This window comes from Notechis scutatus, chromosome 3 (assembly GCF_049901735.1).
Source record: "Notechis scutatus isolate UNSWTSFEM ecotype Mainland chromosome 3, rNotScu1.2, whole genome shotgun sequence".
Classification (NCBI taxonomy): Eukaryota; Metazoa; Chordata; class Lepidosauria; order Squamata; family Elapidae; genus Notechis; species Notechis scutatus.
The window spans coordinates 25,524,423-25,551,433 of NC_142011.1; the positions used below are offsets into that span (position 1 = coordinate 25,524,423).

Here is a 27,011-nt window from a genome sequence, read left to right on the forward strand (position 1 = left end):
GAAGCTCTTTGACATCACCCAGACTGAGCATTGGATTACAACAAACAAGACTTACTGACAAAGAAGTAAGGAAACGCCTCCTAAACTCTAGAAAGGGCAGCTTCATCAATCTGCGTTTAGAAACAGAAGCAGCAAGCCTAAAGCAAGAATCTCTAGGAACTCTGGCTACTTGCCATCCCAAGCACACATGTGGGACTGAACTGTATCTGATCCTTGAATTTTAAGAGACTTTAACTTGTTGGCCTGAGAGCTGCTGAAGCCATTTCTGTGAGTAAAGTTGTGCAGCATGCTAAACTATGCTTGATAACAGCTGTAGAAATGAGTTTTACCTCACAGAGTTAAGGGAATTATATTGAACGGACAGCCGAATTCTAACAGAGGCATGTTGGACTGATGGCATCAAGTCCTCAGGATATTTGTTTCAAATGTATTGTTGTACTTTTTCAATAATATTTATGCCGGCCTCTTACTAAACATAAATTTTAATTAGGGGGAAGTTTGTGCTTCCTACTAGAAATCATATATTATGGGAACAGATTTGAAATAAATATATGAAGCATTTCTTGGGGAAAATGAAGCAGATTAAAGTTACTAGAAAATTTGTCTTTTTCAGAAATAGAAGTGATATATCTCATTGTGGTGATCTGTATACAACTGCTTGGCTCTAAAAATTATTGCATTCTGCTGATGAAATAACTGGAAAAAGAAATGCATTGTTATCTCAACGATGTCACTAACGATTGTTAAACTGATTCATTTATTATATTGATATGTAATCAATATTCATATGTACTATTTAAACTCTTTTCCTAATTAACAATTTATTACATAGAGCCAAGATTTTGTGTTTATCCTTACAATTATAATAAAGCATTGAACAATATCAATGAAATAATAATTTGGGATATATTTGCTAATGTTTGATAACAAACATTTGAGTTTTAAAATACTGGTTATATGATCAAATGCAGTTTAATGGCCAAAATAGGAGAAATGGAAAATATGAAATGATAAATTGACAAAGCACTCTGTAGCAAACTCATGTATACTATGAACTTGTCTGTCATATACATCATTGATTCCTCTGTAGTAAACTATTGGCAACTCTATATTGGCAATAGGCAATTTAGAATTGACAATAGGCAAATATTATTCTCAGCCTGTGTCGGAAGGAGTTCCAACTTAATTTTTTTAGAATGTTCTGCCTTCAGAATGTGGTTTCATACAGCAAAGTATAGCTGCAGTAGGATGGTCATTTTCTTTTACTTTTTAAAAAAAGGTATGACTAACTTGATAATCCAGGCCAAATGTTATTCAATGATAGATGGAACTGCAAGAGATTAGAATCATTGCAAAAAACAAAAACCCTAGGCAGACATCCGTTTTATCTTAAACTTGTCTTTAATTGAAATACACTTTTTCCTAAATTGCACTGTTTTCTGCTGTCCTTTTTAGTGAAGCAGTTTCTCTAATATACAGTATATAGCTATGATTATAATTATACATACTCATACACACACAAAACAAAACCATTGATCAAATTACTGAAAAGCATAAGGGCAAATTGCAAAATATACATCATAATGCAACCTGTGCCGTTTACATAGTTGTGTGTGAGATATCATGAAAGAAATACAAATGGATAGAGATATCATTTTGGCATCATTCTGTCTGGGTATAAATGCGTATGCTCAAAAACCATTTTCTTTTCAGTTCAATGGCAAGATGCAACCTACTGTTCAGTCTACTTGATCTATTGCTTAACACTTGATGAGATCTATATTGAATAATAATTCATTTTTACTTTCCCCAAGGTGTCCACAGTTCTCTTATATTAAAAGATTTATCTAAGAAAAACATTTCCACCCAAAATGCAGTTATAGACTAAAGTTATATTAATGTTCATTCTGAAAATTTCAACTTAAAATAATGCATCATTAGAACATGTTAAGGCTTGCATTCTTCAGCAGCAGTTGCAATCATCTATTATTATATGTTTTCTGAAGTGATCATTCTGTGCAAAGCAAAAAAGTTTTACTCTTCATTTTTAAAGATTAAAATAAATTAAATTCTTAAAGTAAGTTTTCATTATTTCACAATCACAGAGACATCAATCTCATTATCTCCCAAATAATATAAATAATTATTATGAATTTCATATATTTCTTAGGTTGTAGCCTACTGGCTTTGGAGTTGCAACAGGTTTTTCCAATTTTTTTAACAAGTATGGAATTTCAGAAGCAGCAATGGCCTCCTGCCCAAATAACAAATGCTTAAATTGAATAAGCTGCCAAAAAGTACTCCAAGTAAATTAAACTTGATGTTGTGTTCAAGAAATGTTTAAAAATTACTGACAGAACAGAATTAGTCCAAGATTAATAATAGTCCCATCTTTCTATGTCCAGTCAGTTACAGTGGACCTGGGAGGTACTTATCACCCAAATTTGAAGTTCCAGCGATCAGTCTTCCCCCCACAGTCACATGATCGAATTTCAGGCCTCATTTATGATTGTTTGCAGCAACCCATGGTTACATGACTGCATTTTACAAGAGTTTTACTGAAAACTGGCATTTATTTCTGGTTTTCAGCAAAACCTCATCCATAATGATCCATATTTTCACTTAAAAACCATGGCATATGCTTAACAAAGGGTCTGCAAAAAAGGGCATAAAATTGAGTTGGTCATATGACTGACCCATTTTAAGACCATCATGACTTACAGCTGTGATGAGCAGCTTCTATTATGGCCATAAGTTGAGGACTACCTGTATTCCTTAAAATATGTGATATTTTAAATTATATTCCATAATATAATTCCATAATATAAAGTTTTACTTTGTTTTGCAACCTAATAGTTTCCATAAATGACATGCAGCATTAAATCAGATATTCAAACAGATCCCTAATTAAGGAATGTTCCTAATCAAGGAAGGTTTCCAATATTTCAGTGCAATCGAACAGTCATTTTCTGGTTGTTTTTTTCTTGAAGTTCCAGCTGACCAAAGCTAAAATAAACACATAATAATAGAACTGCATATGTGGAAAATTAAATCTATCTTTCCCAATATGCAATTTATATAATGGAACTCTCAAAGGATGTTCCTGTCAAAAATGTTACTTAACAGCATATAAATTCACTTACAATTATGTGAAGGAATAAAAATAGGAAGAACTTTTAAAATATAAATGAAACTCAGATTTAAATTAATGTAATCAAATTAACTTACCTCTAACTCTCAGAAGAATGCTAGATTATTTAAAACTTGTTTAATTTGTGTAAAATTGGAATATGCTAAAATTTAGCAGGTTCCAGGTAAAAAGGGAATATTTGTATCAAGATAAATAAAAGAATTAGAGCAAAATCTAAAACACAAACCCCAATTAGTTTTATGTCTTCTGTATATAAGAGTTTCAACTGTCCTTTTTAAATATACTGTAATTCAAGGAAGTGAATATACCTAATACTCTTGCCACCTACTGTATTTATCCTCAACAACAGCCCTATAAGGTAATAAGATATGTCTTTAGCAGGTTTTTTTTTCCAAGTTTACTGCATGCATTTTCAAAACTATATGGATGGGTAAGAAATTTGTTCCATCCCAAATGTTGTATGAATATATTCATTTTGAACTTCTGAATGCAAGGCATACTGAAATCTGTATTTTTCCAAGCTTTCACTGCAATTTACATCTCAAGACATCTTAAGAAAAATCCTCACAAATAAATATATTGGAAGAATGTGTTGCACCAGATGGCATTTAATCACAGAATATTTCTACAATGAATATTCTTTAGCATCTTTTGAGTGTGTTCTCATGATAAATGACTCCAAAATAGAGAAAGAGAGTCATGTCTGTTCCTCAAAGATTATGGGAACTATAGTTCTATGCAGGCAATAAGGGCCCTTCAGAAATCTTAAAACAGAGGTCATGTATATTAAATCAGTTTATATCATAAGTCTATCCTTCATAATGAAATGAGCACCTTTAAAGGCATTGGTTTGCTTCCGGGTCCAATTCAAAATGATCATTATCTTTAAAGCCCTTTATGTCATGGATCCAGGGTATCTGAGGAACCATCTCGCTCCAATGGGATTAGCTTGCCTCAGTCACTCCAGCAGAAGGGACTTATTGTTGATCCATCTTCTACTCATCTGCTAAGGAATTTCAGCTGGCATGATTGAGGAATAGAGCTTGTTCCACTGTGGCCTCCATTTTGTAGAACATTCTACTTTTTGAGGTGAGATCTGTTCCCAAGTTTCCGGCCTCCAGAGGGGTCTAAAACCTGTTGTTGGTCTGTTGGCTTGGTGCCCTGATGGGAGCATTCCTTGCTGGAGATGGTTGACATGATAGGAAGACCATTTGTCTCCTTTTAGTTCTTAGTTCAATTTTAAATTATAATTGTTTCCATATTTATCTTTTTTATTATTTCTGTTCCTGAGTCACCTTATTGGTGAGATGGGTGGCACATGAAAAAAAAAGAAAGAAAGAAAGAAAGAAAGAAAGAAAGAAAGAAAGAAAGAAAGAAAGAAAGAAAGAAAGAAAAAGAAAGAAAGAAAGAAAGAAAGAAAGAAAGAAAGAAAGAAAGAAAGATTATTACTGGATTTATTCACACTATGATTTATTTACACTGATGCAGCAGTTTATACTAACTAGTAATTCAACTTGGTTTGCCACATAAAAGGATATCCTTTCTGGAACAAACAGTAGCTCATACAGCATTTGCTTAGCAGCTGCAAATGCATCTGGACTGACATCATTAATGTAACTCAGATAATAATCCTTACAACCTTCAATTACAATTTATATCAAAATTGTATTCTTTTACAGAATGACTTGTAATATCTTTATAGATATATTTATATAATTTATTTTGTACCAATATGGAAAAAGTTTACTATTATCTTCTTCTTAATGTTCTTTATACTCCCATTCTAGTCTTTATTGATTGTCTTCCATCTAAGTATTGCTTAGGTCCAATCTTGCCTAAGGTTAATGCTTAGGGTTGATATATGTGTAGGTCAATGAATATACATATATTTATGAAATCTAATATCTGGTTTCTCGCTCGGGTTATAGAAAATTATTAATTATTTGTAGGGCATAAGCTAAACTCTATTGTGGTGGATTTTGCATGGTGGTACATTAACTAAAAGGCCCCAAGGAGTATGTCTCTTGGGTTATTTATTTTAACAGGCCTTATAGTCTGAAACTAGTCATGACTAATCTGATGGAAAATCTGCTAAATTTATGGTGAGTTACTTTGAACTCAATAGACACACAGTCCTAAACCCTATGAATTAAAAGGCCATTATCTACATAGCAGCCCCTTGGACAGATTGGGAACTAAAGCTGAGATAAATCTGTCAACTTTATCCCAGATAAGACTTATTATAGCCACAGAAGACAGAAACTTCATCTTAGAGAATCCTATACCCTAGCTTTACTCAGATGTGTTGGATTATAGCTGTCATCATCTCCAAACACTGCAACAGTATCTGGTGGGCCTTGTAGCCCAAGGCATCTGAATGGCAATAGGTTATCTGGTGACTATGAATCCAGATTTTTCAACAGTGGGTTACAAAATGCTTTACTCTCTTGCTGGATATCTGGAACCATTTATAATTAGGGTATTTTATGTGTGTTAATGAAGTCTGCTCATTTCTTTCCAAGATCTTTTGATTCTTCTTCTATCCTGGGATATAGTTTTCTTTTCAATCCTCTTTAATTTCTTTGGTTTCCCTTGATTTCAAAGATATTTTATTTATAAATAGGTGCAGAAGTAGAAGTCAGGGTTTGTAAAGAAACTGGAAAGGGTAAAAATCCCATTTGAGAGACTTACACATAAATATGCCCATGCCCATGCATACTTTATCAGATGCACAAAGATAAGAACCTGACCACCAGAAGTAAAGAAAAGTGTATGCACTCTAAGACAAAACATATTCTGGTATTCCTTGATTCTGGTGTTTTTAGTAAAGATGATAAAAAATGACTGGATCTTTGTAATGTGCAACAAAACTCAGTCCAGTCCATAATATTTGTACTAAGAATCATATGTAACAAAATCTCACATGTTTTAAGCATTTATTTGTTTGTTTATTTATTTATTGTATTTGTCAAGAGCTTACAATATAACAGAAACAAGAACAAACATAAGTTTAAATATAAGAAATAGGAACTAATAATTGGGGCTAATAGGACAGGGACAGTAGGCATGATTGTACGCTTATGCAGGCCCCTTACAGACCTCTTAGGAATGGGATGAGGTCAATAGAGGTTAGTTTGAGGGTAAAAGAGTGGGGGTTTGAGCAGGTGACAACAGAATCAGATAGTGAGTTTCAGACATTGACCACTCTGTTGCAGAAATCCTGCAATCAAGCTTGGAGTAGTTTACATTTCTTCTGTGCTCTTGTGTTGTTGTTGTTAAAGCTGAAATATTCATTAACTGGTAAGACATTGTAACATATGATTTTATGTACTATGCTTAAGTCTAATCTTAGACACGTAGTTCAAGGTTATCTAAGCCTAGAATCTCAGGTCTGATGATGTAGAGTATTCTGTTGCGAACAGAGGAATGTAGTATTCTTCTGGTAAAATACTTCTGTACTCGCTCAATTGTATTTATGTCTGATATCCAGTGCGGATTCCAGACAGCAGAGCTGAATTCAAGTATTGGTCTAGCAAATGTTTTGAATGCCCTAGTTTGCAAATCAGTATTACCAGAGGAGAAGCTTCGTAAAATGAAATTTACAACTTTTAAAGCCTTTTTGGCAATACTGTTGCAGTGAGCTTTGGCGCTTAGATCATTTGATATCAGAACTCCAAGGTCCTTGACAAAGTGAGGGTTATCAACAAGGTCATGTCCACCTAGCGAACAGAGTGTGCCAATCAAGAGATGATAAGTCGGCAGCTATGAGTTCATAATTGGCTTTTTTAAAATTATATTTTGGAGATCCATCATTGTAATCCTCTTTGAGGGGGTGTAAATTTAGACAAAAGTCAATCATGCTATGGTCACTGTTTGATATAGGTTCCTGTATTTGTAGGCCATAAATTGAGTTTGAGCTGTTGCGGAAGATGAGGTCGAGACAGTAGTTTAATCTAGTGTTATATACTAATTGATCCAGTCCCAGTGTAGTAACGGCATTGTACAGGGTTGTATGAATGGGTTCAGATGTACATTCATTTAGTGTCCAATTTATAAGAGGTAAGTTGAGGTCACCAAGAAAAATAAGAGGGTGTGGGCAAGAGGCAGCCCATGTCAGTAGTGAAGTTAGCATACTTATTCAAAACATACTTATTCAAAATGTGAAAAGTGTGTTAACAGTTACTTTTCTCTATTGTAAAAGGTACACAGGAAAAGAAAATGTGGGTAAGGATCAGTTGTGATATACAGCATGAACTTGGAAAGAGCTGAAGTTCACCTGGAGTTCCTTTATTTGTCACACCAACTCAGCCTATCCCAATCCGTGTCCTTCCAAATATGTCATATTAGAAGCCTCACTGATGGGTGGATTATGTGCCATCAAAAGGTACATCTCATCAGTTCCTAATTGAGTTCATCCATTATGCTGAAGAAGTCCCGTAATCTTTGCCAAATATAGCTAAACCTCATAGACTGGGAACTTTGGGAAATGAACATATTTGATCAGTTTGGAAAATCTAAAGTCTAAACTACATTGAAAAATGTTTACTTTAGGTCACACTGACAGTGCTAGATCAAATAGAAAAATTACTTCTATTTCATTCATACCGAGTAGTTCAGAAAATATGTTAAGAAACCCTGTACAATCTAGAGTTTAGTAACTACATATTTACCAATTAATTGTGATTCATTAATTGTTTAGAATTTGAAAGTTTCTATTGAAGATACAACTTCTGATTCAAATCTCGTGTTATTTTAGCATTTGGAGTCACAGATGGTTGGTCTAAAAAAAACTAGATGAAGAATTTGCTAAGAACTAAATGCCTTCGGAATTTTTATCATGCTTATTTTATTAATTTATACAATTTATATAATGCCCATCTTGCTTACAATATTCTTTTCCCCTTTGCTAAAAGAATTTCTCAGAACTTTGCAGTGTTGATACTAGGCATTTGTGGGCTGCACTGTATAGAAATAAAATTAATTTTATTTCAAGGGGTTGGCCATCTTACAGTTTAAGGGCAATTTTCCACCATGTACATTATAATGGAGTCCACATTCTGCAACTTCTGTACATAGACAATTAACAGCCTTAATTCTTTGCTTTATGAATAATCTACCATGTGATGTCAAGACTGGAGAAAATTGCCTGAATATAACTTAGTTATTTTAGTATATATTTTGCATTCTTGCCACATAAAGCAATATGTCTGTAAAATTTTCTATCAGCTTTCTAATAATATATTCCAAAACTGGAATTGTTCAGTTCTTTCCATGGCAACTAAGAGAAAGATTGCTGGCTTATATTTTTTTTAATCAAGAAGATAGAGGAATAAAAATAATCATGTCTTCTGAGAATCTCTGTGTTGCTATTTGGCATAACCTCTTTCCATAGTGATACCCTCGTGGGCACTGTTTTATTTCTGTTTACTAAGAGCTGGAGCACTGTAGAGTGAAGGGAGTTTCCTACTTTCCTACAGACAAAGTGAAATTCATTTTCTCTCAGGTCAAGGATAGGGGAGAAGAGATTAATTCCCCTATTTACAAGATGAAACCTCTTAGTTTTATTTGGGAATTTAATGTGAGACTGTTCTAGATCTCTTTGAAGGGAATCATTGGGATCTAGTAGAGAGGCCCAAAATCTGCCAGGCTTCAATAATGCGGTTTCTAAAACCTAGATAATCTCATGAAAGGAACAACAGCACTCATCCGAGACAGAAAACATCAATACTGAGATGCAAGAGAATGAAATAGAAAGTGACATGATTCATTCTAGTTTAGAGGTGAGGATTTTATATTGTTCTTCTCTTAGGAACCAGAGATCGTATAATTGATGACATCATGACTGAGCAGAGGCAACATGTTGGACCTGTTTTTTTGTTTTAAAGGGGTTGGGGTTGGGGATAAAGGGGCAAAACCTTGGATGAAATTTAGCCTGAAAAGCTGGTTTTAAGGGTGAAATAACAAAGTTCCAAGCCACCTTAGAGAAAGTGGGTAAGTGGAGTACCAAGCTTGGGACGTCCTATCATGAGTTACTTCAAGCAACAGGAGTGGGTCAATTATGAATGGCAATGTTTCCTAGTAGTATAAGCTGTCTCATACTTAGATAATTGATGCCTGCTGAGAACTTTTTAAACTAAATTTCAGGGATTTCAATGAGAATTTTCTGCATACAAAATGCTGTATATGGTCTTCCACTAGACTGTAGACTTCAGTAGTGGTCTGCAAATTTATGGGTCAGAAGCTGGTATTTCTGAGATTCATATGCAAATAAGCATATACAAATAATATGCAAATCTGTTTCCTCTTTTAGGTGACACATTTTGGGGGGGAAAGAGTAGTGTATAATTGAAATCTAAACACAATACAACTCAGATATTCTTTTCAAAAGCTACAAATGTATAGGTCTGGAGGGTAAATAAGGAGTCTGGAGACTAAAATATATGATGAATGGCTAACTCAATATGTTTAGCCTAACGAAGAGAAAAATGTTACTTCTAAATAAGTTTAAATTAGAAATAGATAGCGTGCAACTTTTTTAGTGTTTGTTAAGGTGTCCTTCTATGCAATGTGTGTAACCCTAAGCCAGATACCTCTTGTTCTAATAACATTGTTGTCCAGTTATGAATCATTGATCAAAAGAAAAAGAAAGAATCAAGTCACACTGAAACAAGGAAGACTGCACAGTCTGAGAAGAGCTCTTCCTTATTTTGGCACCCCTAAAACCCAAGGCAATATCCCAGTCCTGCATTTTAGAAAGTTAAAATTGCGAATGACTCTGTTCCAACTTCCACAGCTTCAAGAGTCATGTGTGAACTTCAGGTGGTCTGACCATTGGAATTGTTGGAACCTAACTGCCAGGGCATTTGAATGGGATGCCACACAGAGAAACAGGTGCAAGTCTTCCACTCTCTATGTCTGAAGTGGGATCAACAGGGCTAAGTGGATGAGACAGGTGGTTCTGCCCTGAAGCCAGCACAAGGCCTAATTTGAGGCCTGGCTGGCTTTCCTCCTTTGGTTGCCATGGCACTCCCTTTATTCTATAGGTGGGGTTCTGGAAAGAGCAGGGCCTCAGACTGACACCAGATCCTATAGTAGTCAGGTCATCAGGTAAGGGTAGAAACTAAACCAGGAACAGATGGTACACGTTGACAAGGGGCACTACAAAGCAGAGGCTGGAAGAATAATACGCCCTGCTAGAGAAAATAGCCAGGAGAATTTTAGAATGAAATGTCCGTTTTATTCTATATCTGTGTCACCGTTACTGTATTTGCCAACAGCAGCAATCTGGGAACACACTGGTTTTTGTATATTTGTTTGGTCCCTACTTTTGCTGCAGGGGAATCTCAGAAAAAATATCTTGATGTGGGTTGTTGCAATAATTCTCTATGTTTAAACCTCTCTTGAGTTCATGAATTAAATCTACAGTTGGGAGAGGATCTCTTCTTAAACCCCTATGGACAGTAAGGTGGAATGCATTGTGCGTGTCCTGCCCTTTAATACATTTTGTTGCTGCAATTTGTTTTGAATTACTAATGCTCTCCTAAATGATTGTCTTTTATTTACAAGATAGATGACTAGTAAAAGAAAAGTAGCTTAGTTTTATAAAGAAGGCAAACTAGTATAGAAAAACTCACACATACACAGAGAAACCTAACTCCACACATGACAATTTTAAACTTGCTTTTGAAAAAGGGTGTTTAAAACAATGACTTAAATTTTTGAGGGCAAAGCAGAAGAAACCGTTTATTTCTCGGTGTGTGTGTGTGTGTTAAAGAGTCTTTTAGCATCACCCAGCCATTGTTAAAGTGATATAAAAACTGTTTATTATTGTTACAGTGGCACAAAAATGTGGGTAATTCAAGAAGATATTATTAACTGGGTTCCTGCTAGGGTGAATATAGTAGTAAAGTCACAACTATTTTACTCAGTCTCAGGAGTAGAGCAGCTATGACTATTTCCTTAGATGGGTAATTATTTTTAGTTGTGTTCTTGGGGGGAAAATGAAGATAGATTTCAAAGTCCAATGATTTGGTTGCCTATACTATGGTCTAGCAAATGGATCTAACCATGCTGAACTGTAATATATTATGGATCCTGTCTATTACAATGGATGTAACTGCTTTGACCAAAATAACTGTTATTTTTAAGTTGATATAAATTTTTACCATTCCCATTCACTGCAGTAAATCCAAGAACTGAGCTGACCAAGTTAACATTTAGAATGTCTGAAAACAGAAAGGGAACCTGTCTCAAACAATGTCAGAAGTGCGATGTTGACATGAATGGAGACATGTTAGATACACAAGGTGTTTGTCTTCACTGCAAAACTGAGACAAAAGAAGAGCATCAAAATAATCAGAAAAGCAAAAGGTAAGGTAGAGTAAAAGAATAGGCTCGGATTATCTTACAGAACTCATCACACGAAGAAAGGTGATAGCTAGTGATCAGTTAGAAAGCCTTTGAAATAAACAAACAATAAACAAAGAAATCCATGGACAGATTGCCTTTCAATAGTTGTTGGCCACATTGAGACAAATATTAATATTCAAAGGCATTATAACTCTAAATCAGGTGTGGACAACCATCAATTGCATGCAATCCCAAAGTTCTATTTTTGCTATTCCTGGAAGTCACTAAATAATTATCACACTTTGATTTTGAGAGGAAATTGAGTAAAGTAGATGTTTTTGCAATTTTTTTTCTTTTTCCTTCAGCAAGGGATTTAGTAAGTCTTTCATTCATCTATCAAAGTAGTATGATCAGCATATGAAGTTGTTGCTTAGCAATTTTAATTTCAGTTTCTATTTCTTTATATCTAGTATTTCTCATAATCCATTCTACATATTAATTAATGTTGCCAGTATACTATATAGTCATGGCACATTCTTTTCCCAACTTTGATCCACTAAATTGCTCCATATGCATTTCTAGTTATTGCTTTCTGATCATCATTCAGAATCTTTAATAAGCAGATGTGATGGTTTGATACAACAACATTTTAAGAACTATCCTGATACTCTGCCAAAGGGCCCAAAATTTCCATCCCCATCCCTACATTATGTTATTATTCCAATTCTTATTGTCTTTGGTAGATGGGTAAAAATATAGTCCCTGTCAACTAAAATTTGCTTTTATCCTGTTATACAGTATACTGTCTGTAAATACAAGCAGGGTTGTTTTTTGTTTTTGTTTTTTTGGTGGGGGGAATAATTATTTTCCAGCCCTGTATATTTCTTGAGAACTTTTGGAATGATTAGTTGTTGACATACAATGCTGGATTCAAAGCCTCTTCTGTCTCATCCAGGAGTGGTCTTATTTAAGGACATCAGGAGTCTTGATAAATGAGGCTTAAACGTTGATTTGAGAAGTCAGGGTTCAGGATGGAAAATTATCTATGATTTCTTTGTTGATCAGCACCTAGTGCAAATGATATGCTTTTTGCAAGCATTTGCATTAATATTGACAAAACAAGGAGGAGGAGAAGGATAAGTTGATATTATTATTATTATTATTATTATTATTATTATTATTATTATTATTATTATTATTATTATTATTATTATTATTATTTTGGAGAACTCATTTCATATTGCAAACTGATTGATATAAGGTGGCTTTCCTGTAAGATTTTCATATGATGATTTTCATTTTATTGTTAAATTGAGCTAAAATAACTGTAAAATTAATCAGATCTTAATTATTTAGTTGCCTATTTTTTCAGATACCTTCTGAGAATCTTGCTTTGCTGAAAAGTTAGATTCAACAATTTATAGTCATTTTCTGGACCTGCCTTCTTTATATCAATTTGTTATCATCTCAAGCCTCAGGGAAAAAGTATGTAACCACATGGGAAAATCTGTAGATTTTCTTCCTTCTCTGCTTCTGACATTATCAAGTCCTATATAATTCAGTATTTCTGTTTAAAAATGAAAATATTACCATTTCATATGGTAATCTATTTTCAAAACAGTTCCATGCAATTCAACCAGCTCATTTATTCTGATTCAAGAGTAATCAAAACTGTTTTATTAAACATTGAGATTGAGTCAACACTCCACATATGTTATAGTATTGGCTGTAAGGGGTGGGAAGGAAACGGTAATCCAAGTCTGCCCTCTGCTGGCCAAACATGCACCGAATCTAACATGTAAAAACTTACAATCACAATTTTAAAATCTAAACCAAGATTTCAAAATTGAGACCAACAGTTGTCTGCCTTAAAGAGTTAATATTTAAGAAGTAACAAAGTTTCTTCTTTGTTTATCCATTTGATAAAAATGCTGTTCCCAACAATAGTCTACCAAAAAAAATGCATTAATCTTTAAGATGCCGTTAGTTTCTTGTTTTTCAAGTGGCACATTGTCACGTGAACTAGTATCACATATTTTAATATTTTTTAAAACTAATGATATTTAACTCTTAATATAATTGATATCAAGATAAAGGTACATTAACTTTTTTTTTAAGCAAATTTTATTAATTTCAAAGACAAACAAATCATCATCAACCATTACATATTTGAACCTTTTTCCATTATAAATTTTACAAGTCAGATAAAACCTTATTTTATACAATACAATTCTATTTTAAGCCATTTCCATATGAGCATAAAAATACCTCTTATCCAATTTCTCTTTACTTCTCTTTACTCTTATTCAATTTTGCTATTATTATTTCATCTATTTCTTTCTGACTTGGTTACCATTATTCTCATTCTGTATTTCTACAAGGTTTTATTAATACTCTCAAATACATAAACACACAACAAAAAAACATATAAAAAATCTTTTAGGAAAGTAACTTGGCCCCAGGTACCTCTCTTTATATGGGCTTCAATTATATTCATGCTCATCTTACATATCATTACCTATTTTATTTACCATTCTATATCTTCTATATAAACTTCTCCACACATTTCACTCTTCATAATTCTATCTTATTTAATCCATCTTAATTTAAATCATTATATTTGTATCTTTTGCCCATTCTTTATTATCCCTCTATCTCATTCCTTATAATGAAAAAAAAAAAAAAAGAATTTCTCCTGAAATCACTAATCAGAGTATGATGCCTTTCTATCCTCCCCTAAATTAATTAGATTAACATTTAAAATAACACCTAATACCCAATCTGATTCTGCTTGGTACATTCTATCTACTAATTTTTTTTTTTTAATAATAATAAAAACGGAGTAATAAATCCAAAATGATTAAATACATAGATAAATAATAAATCTAAATATTAAATTATAACATTTCCATTGCCTTTTCAAAAAACAAATGCTACTATAATAGTTTTATAATAACATCAATACCATAGTCATATTAAACTCTTTAATTAAAACTCAATATTCTAAACATTCCCTTTAATATTTTATTAAATTTTAAAATCAATCATTATTAAACATTTCAACATTTTAATTTCTTATTAACTCTTAAACCATTCTAATTTTCTATTTCTAATACAGATGTTACAATACCATCTTAAAGGTACATTAACTTTTTAATACTGCATTTATAGCACCTCGAGAAGAAAGTGGGATGAGGCTTATCAATTTCATGAACCTGTTTCTCTTCTTTGCAATTATTGATTTAAAAATGTGAACAAGAACAGTAATATAGCAGTTCAAAATATGAATCAACTAAGAGTGCACATGAATATTAAGCTTGCAAGTATTCTATGATAATTTCTGAGAGTACAAGGAAAGTATGTTAACCTTATCTATTGTAATTTTTAAAAAGTTAAATGCAATTGTATGCAATAAACTTTTGAATCTATGGTTTTGTACTTTTTATCCTATTCCATTTTGAGTTCAGTGAATCATTTACATTCCTTATTTTGAGCTTTGTAACTTCTGTTCATCCAAAATGCAAATATTTTCCTTCGGTCTGCAGATTCATTATTTTTGTGATTTGTCGATATGAATCATTTAATCTCCAAAATATTTCTTTGCATTCCTGCCTTATTCACTTCCTTTTGATGCCTAACTGGAATTTCCTTTTCCTGAACTATTTAATTGTCTTCTTTGCCAAGATGATCATTCATATTGTACTGTCTCCCAAGGGAGAAAAAATGTGAAAGCCTTTGAATTCTATAATCTGTGAGCAACCTATTTGAATTATTTTAGAGATTTCTAAGATACTCAGGCTTATATTTGAGATGTTGCTTTTTATATCAGTGGTGGTGGTCAAGCAGAAAACGTAGAGTTTGAGGAAATTTCTGCCAAAAGTCTAAATAGTTAGCCCCTATCATAAATATCTCATACTTGCCACAGTTGCCTAACACACACACTTACTCTCTCTCCCTCTCTCATTCCACCTTTAGAAATAGCATAAATGAGTAAAAACAGGATATTAATTACTATAAACTGCTTTTCAGCTTATATTTATGGATGTATTTTTCTTCTGTGCATATGTTAAAAATGGAGTTTGTTTGGATCTGAATGGCTGTTTGAATTAATTTATGTTCTGCTTTAGAAATAATAATTCTTCACTGTCTGCCTCCATGGATAGTTTCCCCAGAAACTTAAAACAACACAGCTAGGGGAATTATATTTTATTGCAACTTGCTTCTAGTAGTTGTTAACCTCTGATTACTGACTAAGCTGTCATTTTATATGATAGTATAACACTTTGGGCTCAGTCTTGGTGACCTTCCTTTTCAGCTTTTCCAGGGGTTAAATAGAAATCTTGCTTAATATTTTCCACAGTGCATTGTAAGAGGCAGTATATTAACATTTTCTACTACTATTTTGAGAAAGGGCATTGGTACTAATCTGATACGCCCGTTCTCTTTGAGCTGTGAAGAGCATCCAGTAGTGGGAGGTGCTTCAGTCTCTGCATGTCAGGGCTGGGCTTAATTTCTGGAATGCTCCTCCTCCTCCCCAGCGTTCTCCAGTTTTGGCAAAGATGAGAGAATAAATACCACTCTCCCTGAATGCCTTAAAAATTCGTTGGCTGAAATGGGACCCCACCAGACGGAAAAAGGGGTGGGGCTGGATGCTCTTCACAGCTCAAAGAGAATGGGCGTATCAGGTAAGTACCAACGCCCTTTCTCCTATGAGCTGTTCAGAGCATCCAGTAGTGGGACATACCAAAGCTTGGCCTGTTCTATGGGAAGGACTCCGTCTGGCTTGGAATTCCCTCCTAGTCCCCGTGGACCCGTTGCAGAACTCGTCTGCCAAAGGAGGCCTCAGCGGATGCAAACACATCTATTTTATAATGCCTAATGAAGGGCGATGGAGAGGCCCAGGTTGCAGCTTGACAAATATCAGTTATTGGTGCCTGCATGGCCCATGCTGTCGATGTTGCTGCGCTCCTTGTTGAATGAGCTGTTATGCCCCTGGGCACCTGTAGTGATTGAGTCTGATACGTTTTCGCTATCACAGCCCGTAGCCAACGACTACTGTAGAAGAAGAGACCTTGCATCCCTGAGTGTTTGGCTGAAACGACACAAATAAAGCTTCCGAAATATGATGAGCAGAAGTGATCGCTACAAGGAAAACTACTTTGTATGTCAGAAATTGGAGACTTGATGATTTCAAGGGTTTGAAAGGGTACTTAGTGAGTGCAACGAGGACCTTGTTAAGGTCCCAAGTGGGATAACGGTGAACCGCTGGCGGGTGTAAATTTGTGGCTCCTCGAAGGAAGCTCCGTATGCGTGGGTGATGAGAAAGAGACAGTAGACCCTCAGAAGTGACAACCGATGCCAAAGCTGCCACCTGCCTTTTCAACGTATTAAGTGATAATCCCTTGTCAAGCCCCTCTTATAGAAACTCTAGAATTTGAGCCACTGATGGGATCAGTTTGAGACTTAGTACACCACTTGCAGAAACTAGACCACGTGGCATTGTAGATGTGAGTCGTTGAGGGGTGTCTGGCAGCTTGGATGGTGGCGATAACTCTGTCGGAAAACTTTTCGCTCTTCAGATGTCTCTGCTCAACCTCCAGATGGTCAGGTGCAACCATTGAGGGTCTGGATGTTGAAGGGGTCCCTGGATTAGCAAAACCCTGTCCAAGGAAATTCTCCATGGTGTTGATAAGGATAGACTGCAGAGGTCTGCAAACCATGGCTGTCTGGGCCAGTAAGGAGCTATTAGCAGAAGCTCCGCCCTCTCATCCAGCAGCTTCTGGATGTCCTTGGGGATCAGAAGAAGTGGTGGGCCAACCACTTGGAGCCAACAACAGCGGAGCGTGTTGAAGTTCTTCGCTCTTTGCGAGGGGTACCTGGAAATGAATCTGGGGAGCTGAGAGTTGAGAGGGGGAAGCGAATAAGTCTACCACCGGCTGCCCGAATCTCCTGACCGCCTCTTGAACCAGGGTCGGATGGAGGTGCCACTCCGATTGATCGATCGTGGCCCTGCTTAGCCAGTCTGCCTGTGTATTCGACAGGCCCGTTTTCAAACCTGCTAGTAAAGAAATGAATTTTCCTGTTTTGGCCAAGGACGAATTACAAGCATTGCCTATCCCTCACGAGGCTGAGCCAAAACTGGGGAATGCTGGGGAGGAGTCCCGTGGAGGAGGAGGAGCATTCCAGAAATTAAGCCCAGCTTAGACATGCAGAGACTGAAGCACCTCCTACTACTGGATGCTCTGAACAGCTCATAGGAGAAACTATAGTTCCTAACACATTTTCCTTCACTGAAAGCCAGTACATAAATTTGTGGTTGTAAAAGAGAAGGCATTGTAATAGTAGCTGTTTCTAATTATCCTTCATAACATCTGAAGAAACCAACAAACCATTTCACAGTACTTGTACTTGCCTCAGTATAGAATGCAAATATTTGGCAGGTTGATCTTAATTTAATTGAGTCCTAAGACAGTTGCAAAATATTTTAATATTTCAGTTCTACATGATAAATTTTAATTTTGGAAATTTACTGGCATGATAGGATGCTGTCACTCAAAATGATCTAACACAGTATCATCTTGGTAAGGCGATAAACAAGTAATAACATAGCATAAGGAACAGTGGTGGGATTCAATTTTTTTTACTACCGGTTCTGTGGGCATGGCTTGGTGGGCGTGGCAGGGGAAGGATACAGTAAAATCTCTAGTCAGAGGTGGTATTTGCCGGTTCTCCGAACTACTCAAAATTTCCGCTACCAGTTCTCCAGAACTGGTCAGAACCTGCTGAATACCACCTCTAATAAGGAAAAAGATAGGAATGTAGGATTAATCCTGACCATAGCCAAACATTGTATCCTTTTTCCTCCCAGCAACATTCCTGCCTCCCAAGATTTACTGTATATTCCATTTTGTATCAGTCATATCTTGTGACTACCTAGGTATCTTTATGTGATTAATATATTTTAATAAGAAGATATCCTATGCCCATTAACATCTTATTATTCTACTACACGTGTGCTACCTAGGGATCCTGTCACATACAATGTTGGTGAGATGATGGAGACTGAGCCTGCATATGCTGACTTCATCAGCTCTGATCGGACTGGTCGGAGAAATGCAATTCATGGCCTTCCAGGAGATGCAGCTGCCATTAAGTTGGAGAAACCAGCAAACACCATGGATATTTCTGTTGCAGATGAAGGTGAACTCTTCTTTGTTCATTCAGAGCTTTTCAAGGAGGAGTACCATTCAGGAAGCTCAGATGTAAATGTTATAATTCATATTGTGTTTGTTTGAATGTTTATGCAAACTGTATATTATGCAATATCATATTTGCCGGCATGTCATTATCATGACTATCAGGAGGTTTCTAAATCAATCATTCAAATTCAAAGGATCATGCCACCTGTCCTACCTTTATATAAAGGGCCTATTATATTTTTTGTCACTTGTGGAAGATTCTATTCCTCTGTGGTTTCTTTTGTGAGTATGCCTTTTGTCAAATTCTGAGTAATATCTTATTCTTCCTTGTGATGATAATCTACTGGTTTTTATTTTGTTGGATTTTTTTTCTGTACTCAATATGTAAATCTTTTAAAACTAAGCAGTCTAATTCACATATCTTCTATGTTTTCCCATGATCCTGCACCAGGCAGCAATTGAGTATCCAATCTCCACACTTCTCTCTTTTTTGTAGATAAAAGTCCTATAGTGAATTAGCCAGTTTGGAATAACGTACTTTATTTAATTTAATTTATTTATTTGATTTGTCAATTGCTTACAAAATAATAGGTATAAGTATATACATAGTTATGAATACATGAAATGGGTACATATAAGAAAAAAATAAAAGAAACAATAGGACAGAGACAGTAGGCATGTTGGTGCGCTTATGCACGCCCCCTACAGACCTCTTAGGAAAGGGGTGAGGTCAATAGTAGGCAGTCTAAGGTTAAAGTTTTTGGGGTTTGGGGAAGAAACTACAGAGTCAGGTAGAGTATTCCAGACATTGACCACTCTGTTGCTGAAGTTGTATTTCCTGCAATAAAGTTTGGTGCGGTTAACCTTGAGTTTGTATCTATTGTGTGCTCTTGTGTTGTTATGGTTGAAGCTGAAGTACTCATTGACAGGTAGGACATTGCAATGTATGATTTTATATACCATATTTAGATCAGACCGAAGACGGCATAATTCAAAGTTTTCTAGGTCTAGAATTTCAAGTCTGGTGGCATAAGGTATTCTACAACGAGTAGAGGAGTGGAGAACTCTTCTTGTGAAATATTTCTGGACTTTCTCAACTGTGCTAATATCAGATACATAATGTGGGTTCCAGAATGATGAGCTGTATTCGAGTATTGGTCTAGCAAATGTTTTGTATGCTCTAGTTAGTAGTGTGATATTACCAGAGAAAAAGCTACGTAGGATTAGGTTAACAACTCTTAATGCCTTTTTGGCTATGTAGTTACAGTGGGCTCTAGCACTTAGATCATTAGAGATGAGTATTCCAAGGTCCTTTACAGAGCTTGGATCATCAACAAGATCTTGACTATTCAGCTTGTATTTTATTTTCTGATTTTTTTTGCCAATATGTAAGCCAGAGCATTTATTTGTTGAGATTTGAAGTTGCCATTTGTTTGACCATTCTGATACATAGTCAAGATCTTTTTGAAGGGTAGCAGTCTTGTCTGTGATATTGAACAGCTTTACATCATCAGCGAAAAGAACGCAGTTGCTCTTAATATGATCACAGAGGTCATTTATGTAGAGTATGAAGACAGTTGGTCCTAGAACACTGCCTTGGGGGACACCACTATTGATAGGTACAGAATTTGATAGGACACTCCCAATTTTGACCATTTGCTGTCTGTTTTACATGCTTCTATCCAGTTATGCAGTTGTCCAGAGATACCATAAGATTTTAGTTTTAGGAGTAGTTTGTCGTGTACCACTGAATCAAAGGCTTTACAGAAGTCTATGTAGATTGTGTCTATTGCTTTGCCCTGATCAAGTTGTGTAGTCCTTATGTTTTTGTAGTATAAGAGTTGCAGATTACAGGACAGTTTTTTCCTGAAACCAAATTGTTTATTGGAGAGTAGGTTGTTTGTCTCTAAGTGGAGGATAATGGATTGGTTAATAATTGATTCCATGATTTTACAGGTGACGAAGCATAAGGAGATTGGTCTGTAATTTTCAACTAGGCTGGGGTCTCCCTTTTTGAAGATGGGGATGACCGTGGCTTGTGACCATAGGTTAGGCAAGGAGCTGGTCCTGAAAGATTTTTCAAGATTATGCTTAGAGGTTCAGCTATGGCAGTGGGTAGCTTTTTTAAGAAGTAGGAAAATATTCCATCCGGTCCAATAGATAGAGATGGTTTTAGATTGCATAGTGCTTTTTCAACATTGTCTTCTGTAAAATCAATATGTCTTAGATGACTGTAGTTGTCTGTGGTTCAACTAGGAAATACTGGGCACGATCCATTGCTGTTTACAAATACTGAGCCAAAGAATGTGTTAGAGGTTCGCTTTAATAGTGTCGTCATTGCAGTCTTTACCATTAGGTCCTTTCAGGGGTGAGATGGACCTTGAGTCTTTTAGTTTGTTTACAAAATTGTAAAAAGCGCAGGTGGAATTGGTGCATAGAAGGTTTTCCTCTTGTTTAATGTGATAATTGGTGCATTCAGTCTTTATCTGGTGGCATAAATTTTTGCTTTTTCTTTTTTTTTCATTTTGCAAATAAATTATTTGCATTCTCCCAATGCAAATAATTGTAGGCAACTCACATGTTCAATTTTTTTTAGTGGGTGCGTTTATTGGATCAAAAAAAATATCCACTTTTTTTTTTTGCAGAAAATCAAGGAAAGGAAGCTGCTTCTGAAAAGAACCCTGAAAGGAAGAATGATAGCTCAACCTTCTGATTTAGGATGCAGAAAGTGGAAGACTACATAGCAACACTTGATAGTACTACTCTATATCCTAATAAATCAGACTGCAACAGGAAGATCTTTACTTTGAGATCTCTTCAGAGGCCATTTGAATGTCATAGTCACTTTGTATGGCAAGCAATTGGTACCTCCAAAGTTATTTCTTTCTATAATGCTACAAAATAAGATATGTTCTGGTAATCTGAGCCAGTTAGAGAGCCTTAAGCAGCTATTTTCTGTACAGATAAACAATTCTAAAATATGTATTTCATATTTTATTGTAAAAGGTGCATTTTGTTCACTTAGTAAATTTAAACTATTTATTTCTATCTCCTGTAAATTATTAGATGGTTTATTGTGTTCTTCATGATATATACATAAAATTCCAGACCCAGTCGATCTTTTAAGCTGTGAATATGGGAATTATAGGATATCATATACCAGACATTTCAACAGTATGAACCTCATTAAATAATTGAGCTCGATACTGGCAACAGTTCACCATATTCTGTTTTAAACAAATACTATAGAAATGTTACCATTCCTGCTATAAGTGTCACCAAGTATTGGTGATTCAGTATTTCTGAACAGGTACACTTTATTTGGCTTGCTTAGCTTTTTTTAAAAAAAGGAAAAGGTGATACAGGCTAAGACATAATATTTGTTGTATACAATTCAGATACCTCCAATACATTTGCATCATCTGTTAATAGCAATTTCTTTTTAGGTAAAAGTATATTTCTCTTGAGCTGAGGTTGACTCCTGGTGACTACATAGATGCATGCTTGCTGCTTTCCTTATAATCTTACATTTTCCATTGTCTTCTTCCAGCACTGCTTGCGAATATTATGCAATTCTATACATTTGTTTTTTAGCAAATAAAATTGAGTATTATGCATTTTGTTGTTTCCTACATTTGTCTCTGTAAGCTTGCAATGTGGCTTTGCTGATTTTATAATCTGACATTAAAAATCAATATAGCAAATATTTTCAAAATATTCTGGGATGCTAAGATTGGTATAAATACAGGAACAAATACAAAAAATATAGAAATGTAAAATATGTACTATAGAAATATATAAAACCAAAGTATTAAACCTGCCTATCCATGGAGTATGACAGGGTTCTCAAATAAACATCAGAATGCAGGTCTGTACAGGTCCTTCTCTTTACTAGACTAGCCAAGCCCAGTTCCTGTAACTGTTCTGCATATGTTTAGTCTCCAGTCCCCTAATCATCCTGGTTGCTCTTCTCTACTTTTTCTAGAGTCTCAACATCTTTTTTATAATGTGGTGAACAAAACTGGATGTAGTACTCTAGGTGTGGTCTTACTAAGGCTTTATAGAGTGCTCTTAGTACTTCCCTTGATCTTGATTGTATCCCTCTGTTAATACAACTTAGGATTGCATTAGCTTTTTTGGCTGCTGCTGCGCACTGTCAAAAGCAAAGTTCTTATTTAGAGAACAGTGATCAAATGCAGAGATTCAGCAGCACAACAATACTTGTCTCGGTAATATTACATATGAAAACCTTAGATTACTATCTGAATACAAATGGTATGAGCCAGCAGTCCGATGGAGCTGCAAAAAATACTATTGTTGTTTTAGGCTATATCCACATAATCAAAATTTTTCATTGAGGAGAATGCCACCTGATTCCAAATATATTTTTGTAAATGTATACATTGTGGGAAGATGGCCAAGTTCAACTGTGGTAGCAAAGAATCAGAAACTGGTAGCATCTTTTCCAACATACCATTTTTATTATGCATTTTATGCATCTAATAAAGTGAGCCATGCTCATACATGCGTAAGTCTTGTTAGAAAAGATACTGTACTGTATATTGTTATGTCACTGTCAGCACTACTAAGATTTTAGCCCCCTTCTGGCTTAATAAAAGGTTTTTTTTGCTTCTTGTTTTACTAAAACAATGAAACATCTACTTATTTTGTAGTGAAAGATGAAACAAAGACCCATACCCTATTTTTCATTTAATATTTTCTTAAATTATTTTATTTGTAGAATCATAGCTGATTTTGGCTTGACTGTTTTTTTTCTGAAATGCCAGACAAAAATGAAATATACATTTTAAGTAAAAATGGACTTTATTTCATTAAATGAAGACTTATGTTCTGCTCTTTCCTCAAAATGAATTCTGAAGATATATTGTGTTACATAGCAAGAATGTAGATCACAATATTAAAACCATTTACAAGCAGGATAATTTTTACTGGTACTACAAAAATATTAAAACAATTCTTTTATATAATCTTGAATATAGATGATATGTCCATTAAGAACATTTTACTTAACATTCATATATAATAGACCAATATTTACTGGCTTGCTTTTTTTCTGAAATAAGTAGTATGCATAGCTAAGCCTACACCTCTGCACAGATATGACACTAATATAAAAACTATTCTTCACAGGTAAAACTTTTTATGTTTATAGTCACCAACAACATTGCTTCACAAACATGTACAAATTCCTTAGCATTATTACAAACTTAAAAAATTATTACCAAATCAAATCAAACCAGAACCAGTTCCGTAGACAAAATAAGTAATAACAGTGTCAGTTTGTATTTAGAGACAAGCTCTAGCAAATTACAAAAAATACTGCATAACTAAAGATACAGAGAAAATTATGAGAAGTACAAGAAAGGCTTGGATTCTATGCTTTAACTCTCTGATTAGTTTGCTGAGTCATATGAAAATATTCCAAAGTAAATGTTTTAAGTTCTGGCAGCAATGTCAGATTTCTACTTTCATTTTTTTCCCCAAACTTGGCTTAATTTTTCAAGCAGTCTCTATTATTCACTTATTCAGCACACTTTCATAATGTCCTACACACAAGTACTCAAGTCTAGAAATATCAAACCCATAAAGTAAATGAAATAATATTTTGTTGACTGAGGAAAAAGAAAAGAAAAAATGAAGCAAATTATTCTTAAGTGGCTATAGATTTGTCTCTCTGAACTGAATTATGCTAACAGCAGCTGCTCCTGAAATAGCAATTGAATGTTTAACTGCTACTCTCTCTTCATTGTCACAAATTATTGTGCTTTGATGCTGCAATGATTTCTCAGTTCCAACTTCATGTTGTTGCTACTTACAAGAAATACAGAAACAAGTAACAGTGTGATTTGCACATAAGATTTACTTGTGATCCAAGCCCTTAGAACTTATATTTGCAACAAAAAATATAAATCAATCTAAGAGACTAATTTTATAATATACCAGCTTAAACCTAGAATGTGTAAGACTTTCACACTATAATATAAAAACATGGACCTAAGTTTCCTGAGTATATAAATGGGGTCTTCAAAGATAGCTGATGCAAAATAAAAATTACAATTACTAAAGGCATCTAGCATATTATTCGGGAATGAGAATTCTTGGCTTTATAGTGCTATGATTTAGATTTGCATTTGTTACTGTATTTTCCTGCTCAAAACAGAATATCATTAACTGCATATTTGATTACAGCTTTCCTCATAGTCTAGTTAAACTGAAAAACTTACAGTTAAACCATTTTGTTTTTTTAGTTTTCTTAGGGAACAAAATCTAGCAAAATAGCCGGTTTGGTCCTAGCTGTTTAGTCTAATTTTGGGGGGTATTATTTCAGTTAAAACAAAGTAACTGAGCACCATTAGATAATGTTGCCTATCTGTTAGTCTCAATAATCAAAAACAAAAACAAAAGTGTCAGTATGCTATAGTTAAATCACATAATTCCCAGTTAAACTAAACAATATAGTATAGATAAGAAACAAGGCAAATGGCTCAGTAAATAGGTGGGAATACAAACTTTAAATCTGCATTTCTATAAAATCCCTATATGAACAGAAATTCTATGAAATTCTATTTTTTAAAATACTGTTTTTCCCATGGCACATCTCCAGCATAAGACATTTTAGGCAAGACTGGTTTTTGAAAAGGCAAATGTTGAAACAGTGTTACAAGAATTTCTCCTATACAACTTTCTCTGGATCAAATACTCTACTTTTAGATTTTGATACCATTGAAATGAATGAAATGAAAAAAAAACATGAACTGCTATTTAGTGTAAGTAAAATAAAGTACAGAAATAAGATTGGTCTATTATCAAGTTAAATGATAAGGTATGTTTGTTTTTCTGAGATTGATGAGCACAATATGATTTTCTAAAAAAATCAATAGTAAAAAATACTTATCGTTTTTCCTTTTGTTAATGTAGGAGTGCACAAAAGATGTCACTTGTAGACAAATTAGTGAGGCAGATTATTTTTTTAAAAATTATTTAAAAAATATCTGAAATAGGCTTCGTCTGCTCTTGCAAATAGTTCATTTCATTTAAACAGTTCATTTGACCTACTGGTAAGTTTTGAAATAATAAATGGCCTACAGATTTGGTGTACCTGAGGTGGAACTTAAATGAATATAATTGCAATAAACGTATCTCTATTTCCAATCTCTAGATGTCTGAGCAGCTTACATTCCATCTTTAAAAAAATAAAATTAAATTCACAGTACCTAGCATCGTAAGAATACTGTTTTATACATGCCTTGTTCTGTGGTTATTAAGAATAAACAAGAGTAATACGAAGTTTGCTTGTTGTCTTCCAAGAAGCAAAACAAAGAATTTGGGCAAGCATAACATTGGTCAAGAAAAAAGCTGGTGCTTGGTACAGAATTCAGAATTCTTTGCTTTTTACCATCCCATAGGCTTCATGTAGCTTGTACACAAGCTTGTTTTTATCTTTCTCTTCCAAGAAGCAGGACTTTGCCGCATTTATATTCTGTGAAAGGAAGAAGAGGGCATTCATGATCATATTCTACTAATGTGGGCTGTACTATTTTAATTAAATGGTTGACAGTCAATGCTGCTTTTAAATGCTATACTTTTATCATTGAAAACAAAAAGAATGTATTTTTACAGAAACCTAAAATGGAGTTAACAAACATAAATCAGATGGGGTTTTAGGCAAGCACTTTTCCCATTTAAAGTTCACCCGAGGATGCTCAAATACTGAGGTAAATTTTTATATATATATATATGTTATGTCCCACCTTCTAAAATAAACAGTTAAGGCTGAAAGCAGCAGTCCTTGTAAAGAAAGGCAGCAAACAGGAAAATGTTATGTCCCACCTTTTAAAGTAAACAGATAAGGCTGAAAGCAACAGTCCTTGTAAAGAAAGGCAGCAAACAGGAATTTTCACAGATAGCTCCAATAAGTAAAAGTTCCAACGAACTAAATCCAAGACTCAACAAGATTCTTCAGATCAAAGTCCTTCACAAAATAATTCCAATAAGTAGAAGTTCCAACGAATTAAATCCAAATCCCAACAAGATATTTCAGATCAAAATCCTCCAAACTGTGCTCTTCAGTTCTCTCTTGCAAATAGACACTTTGTTCCGGACAAAGTGCAAAGTCATATCTCTCCCTTTATAGAGTAACTAATTAGTCTAATTGCTGGTCTGCTCTCCTACTGTAACCTCGTTGGTTCCTCCTTGTCAGGAGACGTCTTGTCCTGACATCTACCCAGCAATCATCCAAATTATCATCTTCTTCACCTGAAGATAACATTTGTTCCTCATTATCACCCGTT

At 34.6% G+C, this 27,011-nt stretch overlaps 2 protein-coding genes across 7 annotated transcripts in view; one reads left to right on the top strand and one right to left on the bottom strand.

The window, feature by feature from the left end:
- On the top strand, window positions 1–25,124 carry PKIG (cAMP-dependent protein kinase inhibitor gamma). Of its 4 annotated transcripts, XM_087959348.1 has the most exons (4): window positions 82–267; window positions 4,064–4,240; window positions 18,525–18,700; window positions 21,345–25,124. In XM_087959348.1, the coding sequence occupies exons 3-4, from the start codon at window positions 18,553–18,555 to the stop codon at window positions 21,410–21,412; spliced, it is 216 nt and encodes a 71-aa protein (XP_087815474.1). In that variant the 5' UTR covers window positions 82–267; window positions 4,064–4,240; window positions 18,525–18,552; the 3' UTR covers window positions 21,413–25,124. The 4 variants fall into 4 exon arrangements, with proteins under 4 accessions (XP_087815475.1, XP_087815474.1, XP_087815473.1 ...); XM_087959349.1 differs by lacking the exons at window positions 82–267; window positions 4,064–4,240 and adding an exon at window positions 1–65; XM_087959347.1 differs by lacking the exon at window positions 4,064–4,240.
- The window catches only part of ADA (adenosine deaminase), a 74,041-nt gene that overhangs the window by 4,023 nt on the left and 43,007 nt on the right, over window positions 1–27,011 (bottom strand). For 2 of the 3 annotated variants that reach the window (XM_026665025.2, XM_087959346.1), the window contains one exon: window positions 23,505–26,200. The exons of the other annotated variant lie outside the window; for it this stretch is intronic. In XM_026665025.2, coding sequence (XP_026520810.1) covers window positions 26,096–26,200 — 105 coding nt within the window. In that variant the 3' untranslated portion in view covers window positions 23,505–26,095. Of the gene's footprint in view, window positions 1–23,504; window positions 26,201–27,011 lie in introns of those variants that run through there. 3 annotated transcript variants of the gene reach the window in all.